Genomic DNA, 27,546 nt, shown 5'->3' on the forward strand with positions numbered 1-27,546 from the left:
GTGCTTGGTGTCTTAAACTCTTTCTCTTTTAATCCTCACAGCAGTCCTGTGAAAGGGGTTTTATCATCTCCGCTTTTTAAATATAAGCACTTTGGGCCTAGAGCTGTTAATTAACTAGGTCAAGGTCACGCACCTTTCGGACCAGAGCTGGGATTCAAACCCGGGCGGGCAGAATCTGACTTCAAACCCCATGTTCTTCCCTACTCTGCAGGCCACCCCCAGGGCCTCCCCTACTCCTAATAAGCCAAAAATACTGATGCTACGTCAAAAGATGTCTCTGTTTCCCTTTCCTCTGTGATGTAACCAAAACCAGTAAGAAGAAAAACGGAACCAAACTATTTTTAGTGAAATTGGCAAACACCTTTCAGCCCTACTCCCCGTATATGTGAAGGGCCGCTCCTAAAAATGAGGCTTGGGCGGTGACAGGAGGTATGTGGAACGGGAGATGTCCAGCCACAGGAGGGACAGAGCTCACTTCTCCGACTTCGGAGGCACGCGCTGGGCCGCACCACTTTGCTCGGGGTGCACGGGCTGCCCCCCCCCCGGAACGCCACAGCGCACAGCAGTTCAGCACGTTCTAACATCAATCACCACCTAGACCGACTGCTTCCGCACTGTCCATAGATCAGCTCGGTAGAGACGCAGAATCTCGGCCCCATCCCAGACCTCTGGAGTCAGGATCTGCATCTTAATAAGACCCACAGGTGATTCACATCACATGATTCCCAACACCTCTAAGGGGAAAATACGCCAGAAAACTTCTCTACAGCAAAATTCAAGGAGAGCAGTGTCCCCAAAATCCTCCAGGGAAAAGAGTGTGTGACCTGAGAGTTTTATACTGTGACACTCACACTGTCACTCAAGTATAAAATCACAGGATGGATGTGTTCACATATGCACAGTCCAGGGATTATATGTCCCATGAGCTCATATTCAAGAATACAAAAGGCAAATTTAGCCAGCCAAAATATTGATGGAAAAGTTTAGTTCAGTAAGAAGGTGGTGAGCATTGGACATTTTAAAAAATGTGTGCATTTCATTGTGTGTAAATTTTATATCAGAAAAGGGACACTGACCTCTTGTTAATGAGATTCATGCTGACATAAGGAGAAGTGTACAGAGGCCTTCATCTTTCTTTGAAATATGAAGTAAATATCACACACGATAGATTGGTGGGTGGATAAACATAAGTATAGTGAAAGGTTAATGGTAAGATTTAGGTCGTGAGTGTACAAGTGTTCCTTGTCATGTTCTTTTAGAAAACTAAGCCTCCCTTTGTGGGAGAATTATGGTTACAAAATGGAACGCAAATATTACACACCATGTTGATGTAGAAATAATAATACAACTTACCCAGATTAGGGGAGGAAAAGGGAGAGAAGCTATAGGGTTATGTAAGCACGCCAATTTCCTCATCATTAGCAGTGGAAAGTGAGGGATTCAATAGATATTATTTAAAGGTGATAAATCAACTGACAGACTAAAAAAGGTTCTCTAAGAGAAATAAGAATAGTCATCAAACAAGCCAAAACCTGAGTGGTGGAAGGCACAGAGAAACTAGCCCACATGCCCTACTTTGAGCGTTGCTTGTCCCAGACAATCAGTAGATACAGTGCAAATAAAAAGCTTTCAAGGTACAAATCTCCACTTGTAAAGAAGCTACTGGGATATAATATAAAAGCATAAGGAATATGGCCAGTAATGTTGTACTAACTTTGGGGACAGATGGTTACTAGAATTATTGGGGTGATCATTTCATAATGGATGCAAATATCAAATCACTATGTAAAACACCTGAAGGTAACATAATATTGTACGTCAACTATATTTCAATTTAAAAACTTTCAAAGTGATACTAGGGCTATATAGTGAATCCTTAAGATAGAGTGGTCAGTGGAAACTGTAAGGTACAGAATTGCTGGGCAGTGTACTATCCTTTGCGATTTTAAGGGAAACTAACATGCATAGACTATTTTGGAAAGATACTGTTAACAGTGGTTCCTTCTGGAATAAGGGGTTATGAGTGGGTGGGAGCGAGACTTTCATTTCTACTGTGTATTCAGTTATACTACTTCATCAAAACAAGCAAACCAACCAACCTTTGAGATGTGTTGCCTTAAACATTACTTAATGGGGAGGGGTGGGGGGAATTCAGCCCCACCTCACCCCTCTCCTAAATAAAAAGAAACATTTAAATGACCGTCAGACACAGGTCCTAATTGTAAATTGGGAATGGCTTTTAGAGGAGGATGATCAATGCTGCTATGAACTGCCAGGGGACGGGAAGATTTCTTCCCCTTGGAAATCTTTAAAGAGAAAACACTCTCTCGTCCTAAGCTTTGTAAAGGGCTAAGTGGAGAAAATGAATGTGGGGATTCATTACTCCTTTGAGTCTTTGGCCTCAGGAGTATTTAAGGAATTGAAACTACAGCTGTAGTCGCTCTGAATTCAATGTGCAATGTTCTGTGGGTTTTAATTCGCTCCGAGTGACTCATTTTCATTTCTAGATGGCAGGTATTTTTAACTTCACTTCTCTGGATGGACCTGTCAGTCAGGCTGTGTTCTGCAGCCTCTCTCCCCAACCATCAGGGTGGGACCTGTGGCTTCCAGGAAGGAAGTCAGCCCCCAGCATGGGGCACTGACTTCTCTGCTCCTTGCACTGGGTATGTGATCCCTGGGTACTCCAAGAAAGGAAAGGTCTGACATTAACTGCCTGCCTTTGTGTTGTTTTTGCAATCTGCAGGATTTAGATCTGTTCCTCTGAAGAACGGCTACAGTGAGGACATTGAGCTGGCTTGCCTCCTGGTCTTCTGTGAGATGCGGCCAGTCCTGGTGAGTAGAGAAACGCCAGCTGGGGTTCCCTGCGCCATGTATGTCTGCTGGTGCGGTGGAGACGACCCATGAGTATGGCTGAGGGACTTGGAACACATGGAGAATTATCTAGCCAAACATGCCACATCATAAAAGGAGGATTCCTTTTAGCTACAGATTTCCTCCAAGGTCCTAGGGTTTTCCTTCCAGCGGCCTTTCTTCTGGCAGGATGCTGTACGATTCCGTGAAGAGGTTGTGTAGTTGGAAAGGGGGAAGCTCTTTGGAAGTTCTTTGGTTTCATTTCAGTCAGAGCCAGGCAAGACAGTGCTCTTCTAGGTAAACGCATCTTTCCTGCGTGCTTTACCTCACCTGTTGGTCTTTGGTAATCCCTTCCAAAGGTCTGCAAGCATCCAGCAAAGCTTTGTCATGGCTTGGCCTGGGGAAGGGAATTCACGGACCTCACGTTCCCACAGCGAGCAGCACTCCTTTTGTGGTTCTGTCTGCTGTTGGTGGAGCCTGCCTTCTTGTTCTTTTGGTTTGCAGCGGCCTTGAGGATACATATTCTCTCCTTTGATTAACCAGTTTGGGTAGGCTTGACGGAAAGGGCTTGGGCCTCCTTGAATTATGAAAGAGGATGAGATAAGGTTGGTGAGGACAAAAGGTTAAGAATGCAGCACCGGGGCTTCCCTGGTGGCGCAGTGGTTGAGAGTCTGCCTGCCAATGCAGGGGACACGGGTTCGAGCCCTGGTCTGGGAGGATCCCACATGCCGCGGAGCAACTAGGCCCGTGAGCCACAACTACTGAGCCTGTGCGTCTGGAGCCTGTGCTCCGCAACAAGAGAGGCCGCGATAGTGAGAGGCCCACGCACCACGATGAAGAGTGGCCCCCACTTGCCACAATTAGAGAAAGCCCTCGCACAGAAACGAAGACCCAACACAGCCATAAATATAAATAAATAAATAAATAAAAAAGAACAGCAAACTTAAAAAAAAAAAAAAAAAAAGAATGCAGCACTGAGCAGTGGGTAGTTCAGGTCTTGGGTTTGATGGTATGTATTGTGATTCTAGAGCTTCAGAGTCTTTGTGACGGCCTCTCTTATAGAACGAACCCCACTAGGCCCCGTATGTGGCCAGTACAATCTCCCAAGGTCTTTCCATTCCCCTAACCACAACACTCAGCATGGGCTGGGTGAATCTGTGCTCACCCCAGTTCTCTTGGGAGAACCTGGAAAACCCGGAGGGCTGACGTGGGCTTGGTCAGTGTTGCTTGCATACCTCGTATTATTGAGCTTTGCAGATACTGTTTTTTTGTTTTTTTTTTAAATTAATTAATTAATTTTTGGCTGTGTTGGGTCTTTGTTTCTGTGCAAGGGCTTTCTCTAGTTGCGGCAAGCGGGGGGCCATTCTTCATCGCAGTGCACGGGCCTCTCACTATCGTGGCCTCTCTTGTTGCGGAGCACAGGCTCCAGACACGCAGGCTCAGTACATGTGGCTCACGGGCTTAGTTGCTCCGTGGCATGTGGAATCTTCCCAGACCAGGGCTCGAACCCGTGTCCCCTGCATTGGCAGGCATATTCTTAACCACTGCGCCACCAGGGAAGCCCAATACTGTGTTTTTTAAAAGAATTAAAGGGTTATGGCAACCCTGTGACCAGCAAGTCTGTTGGCACCGTTTTTCCAACAGCATTTGCTCTCTACATGTCTCCGTCTCACATTTTGGTAATTCGCATATTTCAAACTTTTTCGTTATTATTGTATTTGTTATGGTGATCTGTGATCAGTGATCTTGGCTGTTATTACCATGACTTGCTCAGATAATGGTTAGCATTTTTTAGCAATAAAGTATTTTTAGTTAAGGTAGGTACATTGTTTTTTAGACATAATTAATATAGTCTAGTGGAAACGTGACTCTTACATGCACCGGGAAACCAAAAAATGTGTGTGACTCGCTTTATTGCACTATTCACTGTATTGGGATGGTCTGGAGCCCAACCTGCAGCATCTCCCAGGTGTGCCTGTAGAGCTGAGCACCATCCAGTGGGGAAGGGAGAAGGCAAGGACGGGGATGCCTTTGAACAGCCATAGCCATCGCCCATGCAGTAAAAACTCAGAGGAGAGAACGTTAGGCTTTCTGCATAGCTGTTTGCCTTCCGTTCAGTTTTGATAACCTTGATAGTTTCAGAAGCATTTTAGAAGCATCAAAGTGGAAGAGGATGCAAAAATACAAGGCACGGTAGGTGGGGGCCGAAGAACCTCAGTGACAGTTTGTTGGTATAAACTAAGCTCGTGATGATGAAACTGTCTGAAAAGGATAAGGGGATGGATAATGGAAGGTTTTCCTTTTTTTTTTTTTTTTTTTATAGCTACTTTATTTATTTATTTATTATTTATTTTTGGCTGTGTTGGGTCTTCGGTTCATGTGAGGGCTTTCTCTAGTTGCGGCAAGCGGGGGCCACTCTTCATCGCGGTGCGGGGACCGCTCTTCATCGCGGTGCGCGGGCCTTTCACTATCGCGGCCCCTCCCGTTGCGGGGCACAGGCTCCAGATGCACAGGCTCAGTAGTTGTGGCTCACGGGCCCAGCTGCTCCGTGGCATGTGGCATCTTCCCAGACCAGGGCTCGAACCCGTGTCCCCTGCATTAACAGGCAGATTCTCAACCACTGCGCCACCAGGGAAGCCGAAGGTTTTCCATTTTGAAACAAATTTTAAATGTTAGCACTTTGGACTCTGTCAAAGTAAATGTAATGTTTATATGAAAATCAGTTTTCACTTGAGCCTTAAATTATGGATCCAAAAAAAATGACCTTTCATGATTCTAAGTGATAGAAATGCTCGACATGAAAGTTTTATATAAATTCCTCCCTTTCCTGGTAGTCCTTGTTGAGCATTCGTCTACACACTGCTCTGCAAAGCTGTCATTAAACAACCCGGAAGCATTATAAAGAATTTAAATGACTAGGTAGCACCGGCGGCAGATGCAATTAGTGTATTTAAAAGAAAATGTGTTTATCCAGCTTTGACTTCCTTAATGAGGGAAGCTTCTGCTGGGGAGGCCACTGAGAGGGTGGGGGGAAGAGGGGGCTTTGTGTGGGGTTCCCGGGGGAAAAGTTGTCTGAGTACGTGCAGGTTTCATCTTTGCTACTGGTTCCCGAGCTTTTATTTAATTCCACATGTGTCACCTGGTTGTAAGCCATTCCCAGGCACCGTCTGGCCTGTCTGCCCCACACTGTGCTGAGAGGTGTGTGCTTGGGACACCTGGGTGCCCAAGGTCAAACCGCGTTTTATTTATCACTGTATCCTCTGTGACGCCGGACAGACACTCTGGTAAACAGCTTCCAGAAAGCCTTGTCTGAGCAAATGATTGATCCAGTGCGAGCTGAGATGGAGTTTACTCATAAAACATCGGCTGCGATAAGAGTTTAAAGCCCCAGAAAGCTGTCAGTAAGCACGTTGAGTGAGCCCTTTCTGAAGAAGCCATTTAAATGTCACAATCACTTATCAATTCTGTTACTCTGTTAGCTGTATATATGGTTTACAAAGGGTCTTTTTAACACCATTACCTATGATACTTAATTTGAGAAGTAGGAAAAGGAAGGAAGGGGGAGATTGAAAAAATCCCATAAACCACCTGTACATAACTACTGCTAGCATTTTGATATCTTTCCTTTGCCTGATAATTTTTTGCATATGATATTTTCATAGTTGCATTCATATAGTATGAATATGTGCCCTTTATTCACTTCACAGATGACGCTAAGCATTTTTCCATATTCTTACGATTTTCAAAGCCATTAATGCCTATTTCATCAGGTAGAGGTCCCTAATTCACTTAGCCTTTCTCCCACTGATGGACAGTTAGGTTGTTTGTACCTTTTTACTTTATAATAATGAAGGTCTTCATAGAACATTGATTAAAAATTACTTCCTGAGGCTACTAGCTATTTTGCAATGGAATAATAGGTCAAAGAGGAAAATAAAAGACCATGTATTTTTGGATACATGTCGAATTGTTCTCTGGAAGTAAATAGTTTCTTTTAAGTTGATGTATTTATATGCAATCCTGCCATTAATTGAAAAGGGCCTCCTTCACTCAAATGATCTAAACTTGTGAGATTCAGAAGAATGGGGAGAAATACGTAAACTCGAACAGTCGTCCTAATTATCATCGATGGGCAAGCTGGCAGTATCTGGAGGGTACGTTTGAGAAAACTGGCAGCCCCAGGATCTCTGAGTACAGATCCCGGGGTCGACAGTGCTGACCTTCGTGCTGGGTGGGAGCTAAGGTACAAGGGGTAGAGTGGCCTAGTTGGAAAGACCAGGATCTGTGGTTCCCAGCAAGGCTCAGCCGGAGCAGATGTGTGGATTCACACATATCCCTCTGGAGAATGAGTAGGGGGTGCTGCACTCGGGAGCTGAGCTGGTCCTGGTGTTTGAGATTGGGAAAGATTTCTTTACAGTTGGGAGACCTGGAGACAGAGAAAGGCCCTCCTTGTGCCTCAACAGCTAGAGTTTGACCAGTGCTGCTCCCAAACAGCAGAAACAAAGGTGCCTCCACCACGGCCCAGTGCCTTGGTGTGACTACCGCACATACAAAACCATGAGCATGCAGTGGAAAACCGGGCACGCAGCAACAGGAGGAGGAAAGACCAGGTGAATACCTGGTACAGGTGGCTGGCAGTTGAACTAGAGCTGCTGGAAGCATCTTATGAGAACCCTAACACATCAGTGCTTTATTTGGATGTACATTAAAGCTCTAAAAAAGACCTTCTGGAATTTGAAACAACAAAAAAAAAATCTTTTGAATTTAAAAATTCAGTACATAAATAGAGAGATCCACATTAGTGACTCAAACGACAATGTGGATTTGTTTCGCGGTGCACGAGGAGAGGGGATTCAGAGCACTGCCTAAACGAGCTTCAGAGACAGGCGCTACCCGAGGCTATCAGCACGGACACCAGAGACGGGCATGAGATGCTAAGGCTGCTGCTGCAACCACCAAGAAGCCTGTGTGCGAGCACAGGTCACTCTCCACACCGCCCCTCCCAGGAGCCGGTGCAGCCCGCCACTGCCAGGGTCCCGTGATCCAGGGACAACTTCCCCAAGAACGCACGGCGCGCCTCAGGCTGCTGCAACGTCACGCCGGTCTCTGCTGCCACAGGCTCGCCCTGCATCCGTACCCCTCCCTCCCCCGGCCTGAGTGAGCCAGAGGCCCCTAATCAGCTGCTTCTTTAACCCCATCCTGTCTGAGCAAAGAACAGACGCCCTCAGGCAACCTATGCCCAGAGGCGGGGCCGAATCCAAAGCTGAACCCCAGGAGCTGTGCAAACAAAGAAGAGAAAGGGAAATCTCTCCCAGCAGCCTCAGGAGCAGCGGATTAAATCTCCACAACCAACGTGATGTACTCTGGATCCGTGGAATACCTGAATAGACAACAAATCATCCCAAAATTGAGGCAGTGGACTTTGGGAGCGACTGTAGACTTGGGGTTTGCTTTCTGCATTGAATTTGTTTCTGGTTTTATGTTTATCTTAGTTTAGTATTTAGAGTTTATTATCATTGCCAGATTTGTTTATTGATATGGTTGCTCTATTCCTTTATATATATATATATTTATTTTATTTTCCTTTTTCTCTTTTTGTCAGTGTGTATGTGTATGCTTCTTTGTGTGATTTTGTCTGTATAGCTTTGCTTTTACCATTTGTCCAAGGGTTTTTCTTTTAAGTATAGTTTTTAGTGCTTCTTATCATTGGTGGATTTGTTTATTGCTTCTGTTGCTCTCGTCTTTCTTTTCTTTATGACTTCTTAATTTTTTTATTTTTAATAATTTTTTTAATAACTTTTTATTTTATTTTATTATTTTTTTCTTTCTTTTTTCTTCTCCCTTTCCTTCTGAGCCATGTGGCTGACAGGGTCTTGTTGCACTGGCCGGGTGTCAGGCCTGTGCCGCTGAGGTGGGAGAGCCGAGTTCAGGACATTGGTCCACCAGAGACCTCCCAGCTACACGTAATATCAAACGACGAAAGCTCTCCCACAGGTCTCCATCTCAACACTAAGACCCAGCTCCACTCAACGACCAGCAAGCTACAGTGCTGGACACCCTATGCCAAACAACTAGCAAGACAGGAAGACAACCCCACCCATTATCAGAGAGGCTGCCTAAAATCATAATAAGGTCACAGACACCCCAAAACACACTACTGGATGTGGTCCTGCCAGAAAGACAAGATCCAGCCTCATCCACCAGAACACAGGCACCAGTCCCCTCCACCAGGAAGCCTACACAAGCCACTGAACCAACCTTACCCACTGGGGGCAGACACCAAAAACAACAGGAACTACGAACCTGCAGCCTGCGAAAAGGAGACCCCAAACACAGTAAGTTAAGAAACTGAGAAGACAGAGAAACATACAGTAAAGTATGTCATCTGCATACACTGTTTGCAGATGACATGATACTATACATAGAGAATCCTAAAGATGCTACCAGAAAACTACTAGAGCTAATCAATGAATTTGGTAAAGTAGCAGGGATACAAAATTAATGCACAGAAATCTCTTGCATTCCTATACACTAATGATGAAAAATCTGAAAGAGAAATTAAGGAAACACTCCCATTTACTACTGCAACAAAAAAAATAAAATACCTAGGAATAAACCTACCTAAGGAGACAAAAGACCTGCATGCAATAAAACTGTAAGACACTGATGACAGAAATTAAAGATGATACAAACAGATGGAGAGATATGCCATGTACTTGGATTGGAAGAATCAACATTGTGAAAATGACTATACTACCCAAAGCAATCTACAGATTCAGTGCAATCCCTATCAAACTACCACTGGCATTTTTCACAGAACTAGAACAAAAAATTGCACAATTTGAAAACACAAAAGACCCCGAATAGCCAAAGCGATCTTGAGAAAGAAAAATGGAGCTGGAGGAATCAGGCTCCCTGACTTCAGACTATACTACAAACCTACAGTAATCAAGACAGTATGGTACTGGCACAAAAACAGAAATAGACATCAGTGGAACAGGATAGAAAGCCCAGAGATAAACCCACGCACATATGGTCACCTTATATTTGACAAAGGAGGCAAGAATATACAATGGAGGAAAGACAGCCTCTTCAATAAGTGGCGCTGGGAAAACTGGACAGCTACATGTAAAAGAAGGAAATTGTTCTAGAACACTCCCTAACACCATATACAGAAATAAACTCAAAATGGATTAAAGACCTAAATGTGAGGCCAGACACTATAAAACTCTTAGAGGAAAGAGCACTCATAGGCAGAACACTGTATGAAATAAATCACAGCAAGATCCTTTTTGACCCACCTCCTAGAGAAATAGAAATAAAAACAAACAAACAAACAAAAATATGGGACCTAATGTAACTTAAATGCTTTTGCACAGCAAAGGAAAACATAAACAAGATGAAAAGACAGCCCTCAGAATGGGACAAAATACTTGCAAATGAAGCAACTGACAAAGGATTACTCTCCAAAATTTATAAGCAGCTCATGCTGCTCGATATCAAAAAGCAAACAACCCAATCCAAAAATGGGCAGAAGACCTAAACAGACATTTCTCCAAAGAAGATACGCAGATTGCCAACAAACACATGAAAGGATGCTCAACATCACTGACCATTAGAGAAATGCAAATCAAAACTACAATGAGGTATATCACCTCACACCAGTCAGAATGGCCATCATCAAAAAATCTACAAACAACAAATGCTGGAGGGGGTGTGTAGAAAAGGGAACCCTCTTGCACTGTTGGTGGGAATGTAAATTGATCCACCATGGAGAACAGTATGGAGGTTCTTTAAAAAACTAAAAATAGAATTACCATATGACCCAGCAATCCCACTACTGGACATATACCCTGAGAAAACCATAATTCAAAAGGAGTCATGTACCACAATGTTCACTGCAGCTCTATTTACAATAGCCAGGACATGGAAGCAACCTAAGTGTCCATCAACAGATGAATGGATAAAGAAGATGTGGCACATATATACAATGGAATATTACTCAGCCATAAAAAGAAACGAAATGGAGGTATTTGTAGTGAGGTGGATGGACCTAGAGTCTGTCATACAGAGTGAAGTGAGTCAGAAAGAGAAAAACAAATACCATATGCTAACACATATATATGGAATCTTAAAAAAAGAAAAAAATGGTTCTGAAGAACCTAAGGGCAGGACAGGACTAAAGATGCAGATGTAGAGAATGGACTTGAGGACGCGGGGAGGGGGAAGGGTAAGCTGGGACGAAGTGAGAGAGTGGCACGGACTTATATATACTACCAAATGTAAAATAGATGGCTAGTGGGAAGCAGCCGCATAGCACAGGGAGATCACCTCAGTGCTTTGTGACCACCTAGAGGGGTGGAATAGGGAGGGTGGGAGGGAGACGCAAGAGGGAGGGGATACAGGGATATATGTATGCATCTAGCTGATTCACTTTGTTATAAAGCAGAAAGTAACACACCATTTTAAAGCAATTATACTACAATAAAGATGTTAAAAAAATGTGGAAGAAATGTCTCAAAATCCAGAGCAATACCACCATGAGATAGAAATCATAAAGGAAAAGATAGGTCATGGGCATCTGCCCTCTGAGCCTAGCATGCAAGCATGTCCCCAAAGGACAAAATGCAACAGAAGGGTGGGGAGCTACTAATGAAGCAGTTACTAGTGGGGATTTTCTCTGATTTGCTACTTGAGAGATGACTCACTTGGTTCCTGAAGGGAAGAATAGAATGCACACCCAACACCCCAAGTCATATCTTAGTAAAACTTTTGAATTCTAAGGATAAATAAAAAACCCGAAAAGCTTCCCAACACACCAAGTTATCTTACAAAGAAAACCAAATACATCTAATATCAGACTTGTCCTCTTCCGCACTGGAAACCAGAAGAATGCCATCTACAGACAAGTAAGACAGAAGAAATCAGTGCCCAGCCACCCACTTGCCATGTCAAGGCAATAGAAATGTTATTTGTGGATATGCAGGATTTCAGACATATCGTGTATCCCACTCAAGAGATAGCTCAATTTCATAATAGTCTAGAACTGAAAATAATCAAATATCAGCAAAACCCAGGAGTTAAGAGGTAAAATACAGGCATCCTAAAAGGTTTCAACATTTATGCCTGTGGGATCAATAGCCAAATAAAGCATCCTTCAAGGGAAGAGTTAATTCTGATAGTTTGAGGTACAAAGGAAATGTTAAAAAACTGAAGGTAACCACCATAAGAATTGAAAAGCAGAGGGGAAAAAGAGAGATGAACAGAAACTTGAACAAGAGAGTAAACATTAGAAAAGGATAAAAGAAGAAGAAATTAAAAATATAATAATGGATATAACTTAGATTTGATCAGGTGAATGGGCTGATTTCTCCCATTAGAAAAGAAGCAAAGAAATCCAGCTGTGCAATGTTTAAAAGAAATAGGCCTGAAACAAAGGTTAGAAGAAAAGAAACAGTAATGAAGTGTTACTGGGAAAAATTGGGAAGGAAAAATTAATACCAAAGTAGAATTCAAGATCAAAAGTACTAAAGAGCATTAAGAGGGACGATATGTAATGACAGAATGTCTGGTTTACAAAAGGGATGCAAGAGTCATAGATGTTTAGTTAGAAACCGGCATTACTATGCTACATGTATAAAACAAAAGTTCATACAAATAAAAGATTACTTGATTAAAAACATCTTTCAGAATCTGGATGTCTAGTATACAAAAAAATCACCAAGGACAGATGATCAAACTAATGACTAACAAGTTTGATTTAAGAGATACACTTTACGTTCTACAAGTGGATAACGTACACTGTTTTCTTCTATTTCTCAGAAACTTGATTGAGTACTTGATCACAAAGAAAACCTTAATACGTTATAACCTGATAAAATTTGAAAGATACTAAGATGGTCAAAATGTTCCCTATTTGAAAATAAGGAATTTCAGATGAAATAAATCAAGTAAATTACCCAAAAGTAGTAAAACATTTATGCCATAAGTATATGTAGGAGAGTGCTTGCCTTAAAACTACACAGAAAACTGAATATTCATTTAAAATTAAAAATAATAAAGATAAAAGCCAACTGAAGGAAACATAAAACAAATGCTGATTCATTGAAAAGATCAACTAAATGAACTCTTTGCCTGCTTAATAAAGGAACAAAGTAAGGGCAAAAACATACAAGAGTAAATATTGAAAAGGAGACTGAACCCCAAATAATAAGATAAAAAAGTTTGAAAAACTAGGGCAAAATGGTTGCCTTGAAGAATGGGCTAAAATTGTGTCAAGAAACAGTAGAAAACTTGGAGATGAAGTCCTACAAAAAACACCTAAATGGTAATAAAACACCTATCAGATAAAAGAGGTATCAGATCTAGATGGTGTTAATAGCTGTGTTCTATTTGGATTTAAAGAACACAATTCCAATTTTAATCCACTGAAGTCAACAGAAAACTGGAAATGTTCCAGTTAATGTCTTGAAACTGTATAACTTTCATATCACCACCCAGTCATAGATAAATGTCAGTTATGAATACAGATTAAAATTCTAAAAAAATTAGCAAGTCATTTCCAGCTATTTACTGGAAGAACGATATATTACAAGTAAGTAGTTTAGTCCAATAATGCAAGGGTGGTTTAACCCTGGTATAGTTAATGACACTGAGCAAAATCATATACCTTTAGAGGTAACAAATGTAACCAGTCAAAGAAACAATCAGTATAAATTGTGGTGAAGCAATAAAATTATCTGCTCACAAATTATGGTTATATACTTTAAAAAACAGACTCCAATTTTAAGGAGACTGATTTGTGTATTTGTCATGTATCTATTAAGTCACTCACTTTTCTCTATTCTAGAAATAACAGTTGGAAATGTGGGATGGGAGGCAGGGACAGATGGGAAATCTCATTCATGATAATGACAAAAACTATAACATCATGTTAGGAATAATTCAAATAAGAAAGGTATAGGGCTTTTAGACTGGAAGACATAAAGCAACACCTGAACAAGAAGAAATACACACCAACCCTTCCAAAGTTAATGTTTGATTGAAATCAGAGGTATCAGGGTAAGCTCACTTAAAATACACACACACACAGGTATGCAGAAATAAACATATGTTTGCATCAGTTACTCTACATATATACATACCCTAGCTGTGTCTACTGAGAGGGCCTAGAACTAATGACACCCCAGTAGCAATGAGCACATCCAAGCACCCACATCTTGCTTTCTAAATATCATTCTACAGTAAAAGAAATCAGAGCTCTTTAGACAAGAGCTTAATTCCAGAGTAGGGACAGATAAAATATAAAATGAGCCTGGAGTATCTTCAAATTCCAGTAAGTAAGAGATAAAGAAGTGCTAAAGAAAGGATGGTGACACATCAAAATCTCCGAAAGGCCCAAGCTGGAACAATTTGAGCAGCAAAATAATAATATTGGATTATAACCCATGGACACGTGAATGTTTATTCATTAAAAGAGAGACATACAGCTCAAAATCAAAAAAACAAACCACCCAACCAAAAAAATGGGCAGAAGATCTAAGTAGACATTCCTCCAGAGAAGACATACAGATGGCTAATAGGCACATGAAAAGATGCTCACCACCACTCATTATTAGAGAAATGCAAATCAACACTACAATGAGGTATCACCTTACACAGGTCAGAATGGCCAGAAAGTCTACAAATAATAAATGCTGGAGAGGGTGTGGAGAAAAGGGAACCTCCTACACTGTTGGTGGGAATGTAAACTGGTGCAGCCACTATGAAGAACAGTATGGAGGTTCCTCAAAAAAATTAAAAATAGAGTTACTGTAAGATCCTGCAATCCCACTCCTGGGCATATATCTGGAGAAAACAATACTTTAAAAATATACATGCACCCTTATGTTCATTGCGGCACTATGTACAATATCCAAGACATGGAAGCAAATGAAATACCCATCAACAGATGAATGAAGAAGATGTGGTATATATAAACAATGAATATTACTCAGCCCTTAAAAAAAGAATGAAATAATACCATTTGCAGCAACATGGATGGACCTAGAGATTATCATACTAAGTGAAGTCAGAGAAAAACAATATCATATATTACTTATATGTGGAATCTGAAAAATGATACAAATGAACTAATTTACAAAACAGAAACAGACTACAGATACAGAAAAATGTCTGGATACCAAAGAGGAAAGGTGGGTAGGAGGAATAAATTAGGAATTTGGGCATAACAGATTCATACTACTATATATAAAATAGATAAACGACCACAACCTACTACTATATGGCACAGGGAACTATATTCAATATTTTGTAATAACCTATATGGGAAAAGAATCTGAAAAAGAATATATGTGTGTGTGTGTGTGTGTGTATGTATAACTGAATCACTTTGCTGTAAACCTGAAACTAACACAACATTGTAAATCAACTATACATCCATAAAAAATAATTTAAAAATAATAATTAAATGAGAGAGAAGAGATAGTTTTTCCTTACAGAAGAATTCCATTAATAAATACAGGAGTGACCTAGAAGAAATAACAGGCAAAGCATTCTCTGACATAAATCGTACCAATGTTCTCTTAGCTCAGTCTCCCAAGGCAATAGAAATAAAAACAAAAATAAACAAATGGGACCTAATCAAACTTACAAGCTTTTTGCACAGCAAAGAAAACCATAAACAAAAACGAAGACAACCTACAGAATGCAAGAAAATATTTGCAGATGATGCGACCAACATGGGCTTAATTTCCAAAATATACAAACAGCTCATACAACTCAACAAGAAAACAAACAACCCAATCAAAAAATGGGCAGAAGATCTAAATAGACACTTCTCCAAAGAAGACATACAGATGGCCACCAGGCACATGAAAAGATGCTCAACATCGCTAATTATCAGAGAAATGCAAATCAAAACTACAATGAGGTACCACCTCATACCAGTCAGAATGGCCATCATTAAAAAGTCTACAGATAACAAGTGCTGGAAAGGGTGTGGAGAAAAGGGAACCCTCCTACACTGTTGGTGGGAATGTAAGTTGGTGCAGCCACTGTGGAAAACAGTATGGAGGTTCCTCAGGAAACGAAAAATAGAACTACCATATGATCCAGCAATCCCACCCCTGGCCATATATCCAGACAAAACTATAATTAAAAAAGATACATGCACCCTTATGATCATAGCAGCACTACTCACAATAGCCAAGACATGGAAACAACCTAGATGTCCATCTACAGATGAATGGATAAAGAAGATGTGGTACATATATACAAAGGAATACTACTCAGCCATAAAAAAGAATGAAATAATGCCATTTGCAGCAACATGGATGCAACTAGAGATTATCATACTAAGTGAAGTAACTCAGACAGAAAAAGACAAATACCATATGATAATCACTTATATGTGGAATCTAAAATATGGCACAAATGAACCTATCTACGAAACAGAAACAGACTCACAGACATAGAGAACAGACTTGTAGTTGCCAAAGCAGAGGGGAGGGATGGACTGGGAGTCTGGGGTTAGTAGATGCAAACTATTACATATAGGATGGATAAACAACAATGTCCTCTACTGTACAGCACAGGGAAGTATATTCAAATCCTGGGATAAACCATAATGTAAAAGAATATAAAAAGAGTGTATATAGGTGTATAACTGAGTCATTTGCTGTATAGCAGAAATCAACATTGTAAATCAACTATACTTCCATAAAAAATAAAATAAAAAAAATAAACATTCAAGAAAAGAAATGCAGGAGTGAGGGAAATAGAAAATCGCCTTTGGAACACCACAGTAAAGATCTACCAGTGGATGCTAAAATTAGTGAGTCAAAGTTTGAGGAGAAACAGGCTATTTGCATAGTCTCAAACTACTGATACCTTCCTCTAAGAAATTTAATTGGAAAGAAAAACAGTAGCTTTACAGTGGATGAACCCAGCAGACACCGTCTTAACCAAAAATGATCAGTGTCACCACCAGTAATATGTTGACATCATGTACCTCCTGAGAAGGTGTGGCATTCGTGCCAAAGCTGCATAAGCTCAAACAAATCATGAGAAAACACTGGACAAAGCCTTGAACTGCAGAATGTTCTACAAAGCAAGTGACCAGGATTCTTTCAAAGTGTCAAGGTAAATGGGGGTGGGGGGTGGGGCTGAGGAAATGTCACAGATTGGAGGAAACTGGAAGACACGGCAGTTGCGTGTGATGTGGGTTCCTGGACTGGATCTTGGACCAGATAAAGGACATGGATGGAAAACTCAGTGAAAACCGAATACTTTAGTTAACAGTATTGCCCCAATGCTAATTTCTTAATTTTGATAATTATACTGTGGTTGTGCAGGATGGTAACCCTGGGGACCAGGGTGGCACAGGGTATGAGAATTTGCTGTACTCTTACTGCAACTTTTCTGTAAGTATAAAATGGCAACATAAAAAAATTAAAAGGAAAAAGCATTGGTGGGGGGGAGAAAACAAACAGAAAAAAAGTAAAGATAGAGAATTCCATGAAGGTTTTGTCACAGAGCAGAGAAAACTTATTACCAAAGGTGTTCTCCAAGAATTCAAGGATTTTAAATTCTAAATTATACACACACACATCCATCTAAAACAAGGGGTTAAAGAAGATTCAAGGGCTCAAAGTGGGAATAATAATAAAATTGCAATGTAAACATAAATTGATATAACCAAAAATGGATTTAACTCCATGGGGGAAGATAAAACAGCCAAATCTTTCTCTCTGAAGATAATCCCTAAAAACTGAAAAACCAAGAACTTGGAGTAATAAGCAGGGTTGTTTTGTTTTGTTTTGTTTTTTGTTTTTTAGAAAAACAAAATCATTTAACTGTGAAGTTAATAATCAAAAGAAACCACTGTTGACTTTAGGGGGCAGGGATCAAGAGGCAGGGGGTGGTGAACCAGGAGACAGCTGGGTTTTTTGGTAATAATCCTCGTGGGACTTCTTGGCTCTTTAAACTCTGTGCTTATGTAATTAATAAAAACTGAAAATGTAAAGTGTAAGAGGGAGTAGATGATGTATCGATGGAGAGCATATGACTTATTCAAGGACATTTGCTGTGAAGGTGACGAGAGATGGGTCCTTAGCTGCTGGGGTGAAGGGAGAGCTTCTTAAGATGTACTTGCATACTGCTCATGGAGATGATTTAGTGAAAAAGGGAAACGAAGCAGGACAGAGAAAGGGTAAGTGCGGGAGGAAAGCCATGGGGTATATGGCAAGGAGCCGAGATGGGCAGATTTCCCACATAATTTCATCTACATGAAACACGAAACAAGGCCATCAGCTGAGATTGGGGAGATTTAGGGAGAGCAAAGGTGTGAAACAGCCATCTTAAGAGCTGGAAAAAAGAATTTCTTAGTGAAATACAATAGGATTGTACTGTTTAACGTGCTTCTATAATGTACGTGTTAATATTTTATTCAGGGTTTTCTCACTGCTATTCATTGAAGTTTTTGGTCAGGTTTTGTTATGCCGGCTTCATATAAATTACTTGGAAGCCTTCTTTCTCAGGGCTATGGCACATTTTGAATAGAATTGGAGGTAACCGCTACCTACATACAACAGATGTCAAAGATACCATTTGTGAAGCTTTCTGGGGCTGATATAAAAATTTTCTCATTTTCTTCCAGGATAATTATTTTTCTGTTATGGGCTACTTTTCTGTAATAGAACATATGTGTGTATATATATGTTGAGCCTCCCTCCCACCCTCCCTATCCCACCCCTCTAGGTGGTCACAAAGCGTCGAGCTGATCTCCCTGTGCTATGCGACTGCTTCCCACTAGCTATCTCTTGTACATTTGGTAGTGTGTATACATCAGTGCTACTCATCATTACATATATGAAAGCAACATAAGTTGTTTTCTTCTAGGCGGAGAGCAGGTGAAAAGAGACCATTTGTAGTACAGTGTTGTTTTGCTTTAGTTTTAATAGGAAGGAAAGCTGGTCTCCTTGAGGAAGGATAAACGGTTAAGCGAAGTCACTATGGACCCTTCCCAGTGCCTCACTCAGTACGTTGAATCAGTTACCAAGGACCACCCATTTTACCTCCACTCCTTGTGCAAAGACAGTCATCGTTTTACTCCTCGGCACTTTGCCAGTGGCCAGAATAACCTTTACCATCTCTATCCCCACTCTCCAAAGTCAGAGTTCTACCTGCTATCCCGGGGATGTCCATGATGGTTTGTTAGGTCGTTAAGGTGAGAAAAAAATTTCAGACCAAGCTATGGTCTGGGCCACGTTTTATGAAAATAAATGACAACAGAAGCCCACTTGTGTATATGGATGCCTGTTTTTTGTAGCACTGGAGTCTCTCACTTGACCTACTGCACCAGTGGTAACAGCCACTAGACCCACCCCCTGAGTAGCCATCCTTTGCACAATAGACAGAGACCTTTTAAAAACATCAGTGAGGCAACACACCCTCCCCTCCCTTGCTGAAATCCAAACACCTTACCCGATAAGATTTTTTTTTTCCCCTTAGCATAATGGGGGGAATATTTTGGCTCGGACAACTGCAGGGTTTAGGAGTAGGGCTTGTTTCAGTCATGGCTGGATCCAGGTGCTCTCCCAGCGGCTCTGTCTCCCTCTCTTTCTCGACGCGATAGCAAAGGGACTGCTAGCAACTGGAAACAATCATCACTCTTTCCACTGATCCCCAAGAAAAGAAACTTTCTTTTTACCAAGAGCACTGACCAGAGGCCCAGCGCTGCTACCCATCTGCCTGGCTTGGGTCACACGCCAGGGGGCGGCGGTGACAGGGGAGTCCTCGTTACTGGCCAGCGTGACAAGCCCATCTCTGGGGGTATAGCCTATGTTTCCCTGCCTCTTTTTGCCGCAGCGGGGGTGACAAGTTTATTGCGCTATAATTCGTATACCGTACGTTCCACCCACTTCAAGTATACAGTTCAATCGTTTTTAGTCTATTCAGAGTTGTGTAACCATCATCATGACCAGTTTTGGAATATTTTCATCACCCCAGAAAGCAACTCCTGCCCATTAGCTGTCTCCACTCACTCCAGCCCCCAGGCCACCACCAATCTACCTCCCATCCAGGCTGCCCTCTGCCTTACCTGCTGTGTTCCACTATAAGCACAGAGCCTTTGCTGGATGAGAGCCAGAAGGTGACACAGACCCACGAAAAACCAGATTTGATTGAGAAACAAGATCAGTGGGCAGTGCATTTGTTATTTCAGTGTTTCACAATAAAGCTCCCCCTCCTCGAGAACCAGAGTTTCTAAACTGCTTGCTTCCCATGGAGTAAATGACTGCAAGTTTATCTTTGGTGAAAAGAGCCCCTAGATCTTCTGGGAAGGTCCCGGCAGACGACAGGTCTGCCCTGTGCTCCCCTCCCTCACACCCTCCAGGTGCCATGCCCCACATCCTGGTTTGGAAGACATTGTCCCCACATGGTTGTTCTCACCTCTCTTCTCCAGGAGAGTGAAGAGGAGCTTTACTCCTCCTGCCGCCAGCTGCGGAGGCGGCAGGAAGAACTGAACAACCAGCTCTTTCTGTACGACACACACCAGAATTTGCGCAGCGCCAACCGGGATGCCCTGGTCAGAGAGTTCAACGTCAACGAGAACCAGCTGCAGCTGTACCAGGAGAAGTGCAACCGCAGGTGGGTCAGCCCCTCCCCCTGCAGACCCTGCAGCCACTGTGATGTTGGGCCCCGGGGCCAGGGCTGCGGGAAAGCCTCCGTCTTTAGAAATCCTGATACCCTTGACTCTATTTCTCTTTGCTCCATCAATTACTTACAGTTAGAGCTTAAGCATCTGCACCTTCCCTAAGCTGAGCCGTCCTCACGAGAGGGACACTTGAATGTCAGAGTGCAAATAAGCCATGACCACTACTGTTTAAGGAGCGCTTCTAGACTTCCCAAGCATGGGCTAGACCAGTGGTTCCTAAAATCGAAACAGAATCCCTCCCCCTCCGCAACAAGGGATGCTTTGAATTGTGCTACGGACGTGTAAGGAGAGACAGCCAGGTATGCCAGATATTCCTGCTCCACCAAGAACTATCGTGAAGAAAATGCCAGTAGCAACCTCCGTTGCAAAGAGCATGGAGACTCCTTACCCATGTTATTTTCATTTCATCTTGACCACACCTACACAGTAGCAGTGACCCCAGGATAATGACCAGTGAGGAAACAGATCCACAGAAGTTACATGTCTTTGCCAGGGACTCACTTCTCCAACTCTGCCCTGTACCCTCCAGCCCCGAATATCCTGCAAATGTGTGGACAGAGAAATGTCAGAGTTCAGCACGTGGCCCATGTCCTAGACTAATGGATGACGGTGAAATCTGTTTCATTTCAGGTTAAGAGAGAAGAGAGTCAGCAACAGCAAGTTTTACTCATAGAGGCCGGGCTCCACGTGTAAAGGTGTCGTGTGTGCACGTGTGTTTGCATGTAGGACTGTGTGCTCTCTTCGGACCCTGGGAACATGTGCACGGGTGAGGTCATCCTCTCCTCAAGCCTGTCAGCGAGATGACGTTTCTGAAGTCGACCCAAGTGGCATAAGTTGGGGTAACTTCCTAGTAACTTTTTCGTCTTGGACAATTTCTTAACTTATAGTCTCTATAGAGGACCCCCAAACCTGCTCACATTTGACCTCTCGTGTTCCAAACCTCACTGAATAAAAGCAATGAAACTCTTGATCAGTTAAAGCTTCTGTGCACGACCTGTAGAGTGAGCAGTATTCCTTCTCTGGCCCCTAAAGACCCAGATAATTGACTTCCACAGGAGATGAGCCCCATCTCTTAAGGAACTAATTCATTAGATTCTGGAAAGGATTTGAACTAAAAGGCAAACGATTTCACACTTAAGGCCATCAGAATTTACCAGGGCCCAGAGAGGAGCCCTAGGCCTGCCCCAGGTCAAAGCACTTTAACTGCCACCAGCAGGCTGAACCGACCTGCTGCCATACATGACAGGGGGCTGGGGGTGGAGCCCACCCATTAAGACAGAGACTTGCTTCGTGACTGGGGCAGTGGGGGTCAAGGGTGGAAATCTTGGGGCCTCTTTGATTTACAGAGCTGATCAGAGCCCCTGAAGGCTCGGCCAGCTTCTCACTCACCCCTGCTCCGTCCACTTATGAGCCGGCTGCATAGCCACAGGGAAGCTCCGGGTCTGCAGCTGTCCACAGGCAAGAGGTCACTCACTGCTTAAACGGGGTGATACAGGGTAAGGCTCTCTGGATTATCCAGTTTTCTGGAGCGGTGAGCGAAGCCTTAGGAACCTACAGAAAATCTCAGATTCGGCCACACACAAAGGGGCAGACCCACCTAGGACAAGATAGATGATCCTCCTCTACATCTTGAGATGCAGTTTAATGATTTGTACAGTGTGACGCTTTAATAAGGCTTTTTCAAGGCGAGGATAGTGTGCGGGGGGTGGGGAGTGGTCCGCAGAGCCACAACTTGGTCAGAGGGAACTGAGAACTAACTTAGGAGACAAAAGGGAACTATGGGAAACAAGTGACTGCTGGCGAGCAACAAACCAGCAGTCAGTCTGGTGGCTTTACTTGGATGGAACTGTGTCCTAGAAATCCACTCCGCCCGCCCCTTATTATCCTGGGTTTAGCACACACGAATTAGCTGGAGTACCTTAAAGCCAGCCATGCTCTGTCTCATCAAAAGACCCCATCCCTCCATTCCACACAAGTTTATCAAGTACTTCCATACACCAAGCACTATGCCAAAGTCTGGGGGTTCCAGGTCTTAAAAAAATTAAGGAAAGAAAAGAAAAGCCATGGTTACCAGTCTCATGGAACCTATCCATGTGCTTCTAAAAGAAATGCGTTTTATCGTCCATGAAACCCTGAGTATACCTAACAGCCCCACCTTGGTCAGGCTGCTCTTATTACTTAGTTATTCCTTGAGTTGGAGTTGCTATTTTATTTGGCAGCCAGCAACTGAGGGAAGAACATTCCCGATGGTAGCAAATGTTCAAAGCAACATTCAAGAAAGGTTAGATGGAAAAGGCACTGAGTTGAACGCTGCAGGGAGGGAATTTTCAGACTCTGTAGCCAGTGCCCCATTGGCTGTTGGCCAGGAAGCCACTGGAGCCTAATTATTGCACCTCCAGCCACAAGCCCCTTTTGGCTCCAGCATTACTTCTACAATCTCAGGTGTTGATGTCATTACCTGTTTTCAGCTAGGGGTGAATAAAAGACATAAACCTTCCACCTCACTCCATTTTAAAGCCAAAAGGTAAGACCAAGATCTCCTTTCTGCTTAAAATGGATTTTATGCTTCTGTGTCAAAAAAAATTAAGAAGTGGGAGCATAGAAGGCAGAAGCTAAGCATCTTTTCAGCTGCTATCTTGTAGAATCCATACCGAGCCATACTCACGCAGAGACAGAGCAGGCACATGAGAGGGTTTATACTCTCAATGGTGCTGAGAAGAACCCTCTCCCCTAAAACCGGCTCCTGCTCCTCCGTGCTACAGTGACTTGAATCCACCATTAGAGAATATTTGCTTTGGCACTACACTCTCCCCTTAATAGGGTAACACATTAATCTGGTTCTTGGTGGTGGTAGGATTCTCTAGGTTGAGACACAGAGAAAGTGAGGGGCACAGATGACATCAGAGTCTGCCCAGATGCCACATAACCTAAGTATAAAATGTCTAGCTGAGATTGTGGTTTAACAGCCATGTAATGAGCACAGCCAGTTCAGGTCAAGGAGAATCGTGATTGATAGGAACAACCTGAAATGGCAGCAACATTGATGGAGTCAAGCCATGATTGCCTATGTGTAAAATAGTCTTTATTCTAATTGATAAAGGAAATGGTGAACATCCGTTATTACGTGGAAATATAAATGGAGGATGCTGGTTAGATCATTTGAGTTTGTGAAATTTAGGTTATAGAAAGTTAATTTCTCTACTGTAAAACTTGGCTATTCTAATGTGCACAGTGAAGAGGGGTGTAGAATATCCCTTTCCCAAATTTGATCTGAGAACCCTTTTGCCAACAAACATCTTACGGGACTAGTTACAGTGGACATTTGAGGACCTGCTGCTTTATTAATTAAGAGGCCACATAATCTAATAATTTATATGCTTTATGACATAGTTAAATAAAAACTAAACTTAAGCCCCCAAGGCCAATACTTTTTAAAGTGGGCCAGTCTTACCCCTAGCAATCTACCAGACCTTTCCCAGGAGTTAGTTTTAGGGGATCAATTTTCAGATCTTCCCCTTCCTATTGTACTCTTTCCTAAGATTCATCTGCCCGAGAAAATGCCCTTTTCTCTCCTTACCGAAGAAAACATCTTTCCCCATAGTCAGTTTTACTGTAGAGCATGACTCAAGATGGAAACATCAAAATATGGTGTTTGGAAAGTGAAAGCCTCTTAACAGGATACAAATCCTTCTGCAATGCTGGTGGTTCCCAATTCTTTGCTTTCAACAAAATTGAAGGAACACCCAAGATTTCTGAGTATTTATTTTAGCACGTAGTTCTGAAGGAGTTGGAAGAATTCAGCTACCCTGCTGTCACATAATTCCTTCTGTTCCCATCTATCTGTGTGAAAGACCATCAATATTTCCATACATAAAATTGAAAAGGGAGAACAGAATTGATACTGTACCTTGACAATTCTAACAAAGATAATATTAATCTATACAGAGATGAAATAATTGGAGGGAGAAGCCTTCTTCAGCTCCTTAAGTGATACATTGCCAATGAAATTTTACTGTGTTTATTTAGTACTTTATTAAAATGTGCACTCTATTTGTTTATTAAGCTCAGTCCAGAAGAAGTTTAAAATATGTAGAGCCTTATGATGACAGGATATGTAATTTTGTTACAGATATGCAACTAAACAACATAAAAGCCAAGAATAATTGGGCTAAAACTTTGAGGGGGAAGTAGAATAAAAATACAAATTCAGTGAGTAAAAAAGAAAAATGTAGCATTTCCTACCATTAAAAAATTGCCTTGTTTAATTTTTTGAAAGGATGATAGTGGCTACCACCTATTGTACTTAGAGGCACTTGGCTAAATTTAAAGGGGAATGTAACCGTTTTGCAGCATCTACAACATGCCTGCACTTCGATGCTTTGCAACTATTTAGGATGAAAAATTTTAGACATCAATTTAGAAATGTGTAAGGGCATACACTGGTTCTCAAAATTCACTTATGAGGTCTCTGAACATAAAATTTTACAATCGCTGATCTAGGGCCACTAAGGATGAGTCATATTTGGAAGTAAGAAGGATGGCTAAAAGGGGCTCTACTTCTTTTAATTTTCAGAAGGAATGTAGCCGAACTTTCTACTTAGGTGACATCTAACTTTTTGGAGACAACCCTAAAAGCTATATTCTTGCCAACAGAAAGCTAATAATTAGATTAAGAAATATGCAGAATTACAAAACTGGCATTTGAAAAATACTCAGTGATTTCTCTCAGGCTTTTCATTCTCAAAATATTTTCTTCTTGAAGAGCCAGCTTCTACAGTGATCCTGTCTCAGAAATGTCCATATTTCTTATTTTTCGATAGGCTTTAAGAAGATGCATTTGTAAACATGTTTCATTATTAAAGCTTAATTTATTTTTTATATAGTGCGTGCTTGTGTGTACATAGAAGATCGTGTGAATGAGTTACACAAATGTTGGCTGTTGTTAACGTGAAAATTAAACGGCTGTGTCACATTTTTAAAAAATAAAATTTGGTCTCGTTGAATACAGCAATCTACCCAGAAGCATTTTGTTATTGTTTTTAAATGCTATTCACTTTTTTTGTTCTCCTAAAAACAAGAAATAGGTCAGTCACAAGATAGGTACAGTTACAGTTCTCTTTAAACAATCTGTTTTTCTATCCTTTACTCTTTTCTCTAGGTTACTGGTCTTACTTTCGGCAAAAGCTCACTCTATGTAGAAACCCAAGTTTCTAAAACTAACACGTGACCACTCTGCAATTTGTCAGTCTTTGGAAGAATGCCTTGTGCTAGAGGGGCAATAATGTTACTAAAAACACCTGTATTTCTCGACTAAGTGATAGGGCACAGGAGAGCTGTCAGCCATTGTATTTTCTTGTCATCAAGTCCCGTGTGCAGGAAGCCACACTGTGTATCTTACAACTGTTTTATCCCCAGCCCTCATCCACTGATGACTGGACGAGTCACCCTGGTCCAAAAACTTGAGAACAATCTATGACAAACCCTTGCACTTGAAGGTAAACAGGGAGGAGTAAAAAGCAAAGGAATTAGAACTGATAAAAGGTCATTTTTAAAAAATAGATAAAATCATAACTCTCATAAACATATAAAATTGAACACATGTCCAAAAATTTATTTAACTCCTTTATTAACAAAGGAACCAAGAAAATGTTACAACTGGTTCAAAGGAGAATTCAAAGAACAATACATGTTTAGGCTACCAGCTGGCCTGATTATCTGATTCTACACCTTCCACTGTGAGTAATTCAGATGATTCTTGCCCCTAGAAATGCAAATTGTGTCCAGTGGAAACTCAGTTGATCATTGGCTGTGAGTCAGTACTCACAGTTTTTGCCATTTATTTATTTATTTATTTATATCTTATTAAGCAAATTCATTTTAGCATCACCAACGGACATGAAATCTGACCCCTACTTACACCACACAAAAATCAAGCCCAGTTAGGGCTTCCCTGGTGGCGCAGTGGTTAAGAATTTGCCTGCCAATGCAGGGGACACAGGTTCGATCCCTGGTCCGGGAAGATCCCACATGCCACAGAGCAACTAAGCCTGTGCACCACAACTGCTGAGCCTGCACTCTAGAGCCCACGTGCTGCAACTACTGAGCCCACATGCCTAGACCCCGTGCTCTGCAACAAGAGAAGCCACCGCAATGAGAAGCCTGCACGCCACAACGAAGAGTAGCCCCCGCTCGCCGCAACTGGAGAAAGCCCACGCTTAGCAACGAAGACCCAACACAGCCAAAAAAAAAAAAAAATCAAGCCCAGTTAGATTACAAATCAAAATGGAGAAGATAAAACAGTAACAGTTCCAGAAGGCATTCACAATCTTAGAGAGAAGTTGTTTCAGCAGAACACCAAAAGCACTACCCCTGAAGGAAGACAAAATTAGACTCTGCTAGAGCTCAGAACTGTTGTTTATCAGAACATATAATTAGTAGAATGGAAAGGCAAGCAACAGGGTGGAAGAAGACATTTGCAACAATCTATCTGACAAAGAACCTCAGTCAAAATGTGACTCCATCCCTCTAAGTCAATAATCCATTAGGGAAAGGTGTATTTCATAAATAAGCACCTCACAAGAGTACATCCAAGTGGCTGATAGGCAAATGAAAAGATGCTTACTCATTATCTGTAAGAGAAAATGCAAATTAAGACAATAAGATACCACTAATTGCTTACTGGAGTGGCAAAAACTGAAAAGCCTAACAATACTATCAATTGCTAGCAAAAATGTAGAGTGACTGGTGGTTCTGTAAATTGGTAGCAAATTACATTGTAAAGACGTTTGACTCTCTCTACCGAAGTTAACCACATGCATACCCTATGACCAGTAATTCCACTCCTAAATACAGTTGGCCCTCAGTATCTGCGGGTTCCGCATCCGTGGATCCAAAAAAACTTCAGATAATGTACTATGTTTCCAATCCACACTGGCTGAATCTGCAGGAGCCGAATCCGTGGATAAGGTGGGCCAACTATG

General features: G+C 41.9%; 1 protein-coding gene across 7 annotated transcripts in view; it reads left to right on the forward strand.

Moving 5' to 3' along the window:
- PLCG2 (phospholipase C gamma 2) overlaps positions 1 to 21,534 on the forward strand; it is a 202,115-nt gene extending 180,581 nt beyond the window's left edge. For all 7 annotated transcript variants that reach the window (XM_059903784.1, XM_059903783.1, XM_059903787.1 and 4 more), the window contains 3 exons: positions 2,744 to 2,832; positions 20,315 to 20,499; positions 21,197 to 21,534. In XM_059903784.1, the coding sequence (XP_059759767.1) occupies positions 2,744 to 2,832; positions 20,315 to 20,499; positions 21,197 to 21,239 (317 nt within the window). In that variant the 3' untranslated portion in view covers positions 21,240 to 21,534. The remainder of the gene's footprint in view (positions 1 to 2,743; positions 2,833 to 20,314; positions 20,500 to 21,196) is intronic.
- Positions 21,535 to 27,546: the final 6,012 nt, after the last annotated feature.

The sequence above is a fragment of the Balaenoptera ricei genome, chromosome 19 (genome assembly GCF_028023285.1).
Source record: "Balaenoptera ricei isolate mBalRic1 chromosome 19, mBalRic1.hap2, whole genome shotgun sequence".
Lineage (NCBI taxonomy): Eukaryota > Metazoa > Chordata > Mammalia > Artiodactyla > Balaenopteridae > Balaenoptera > Balaenoptera ricei.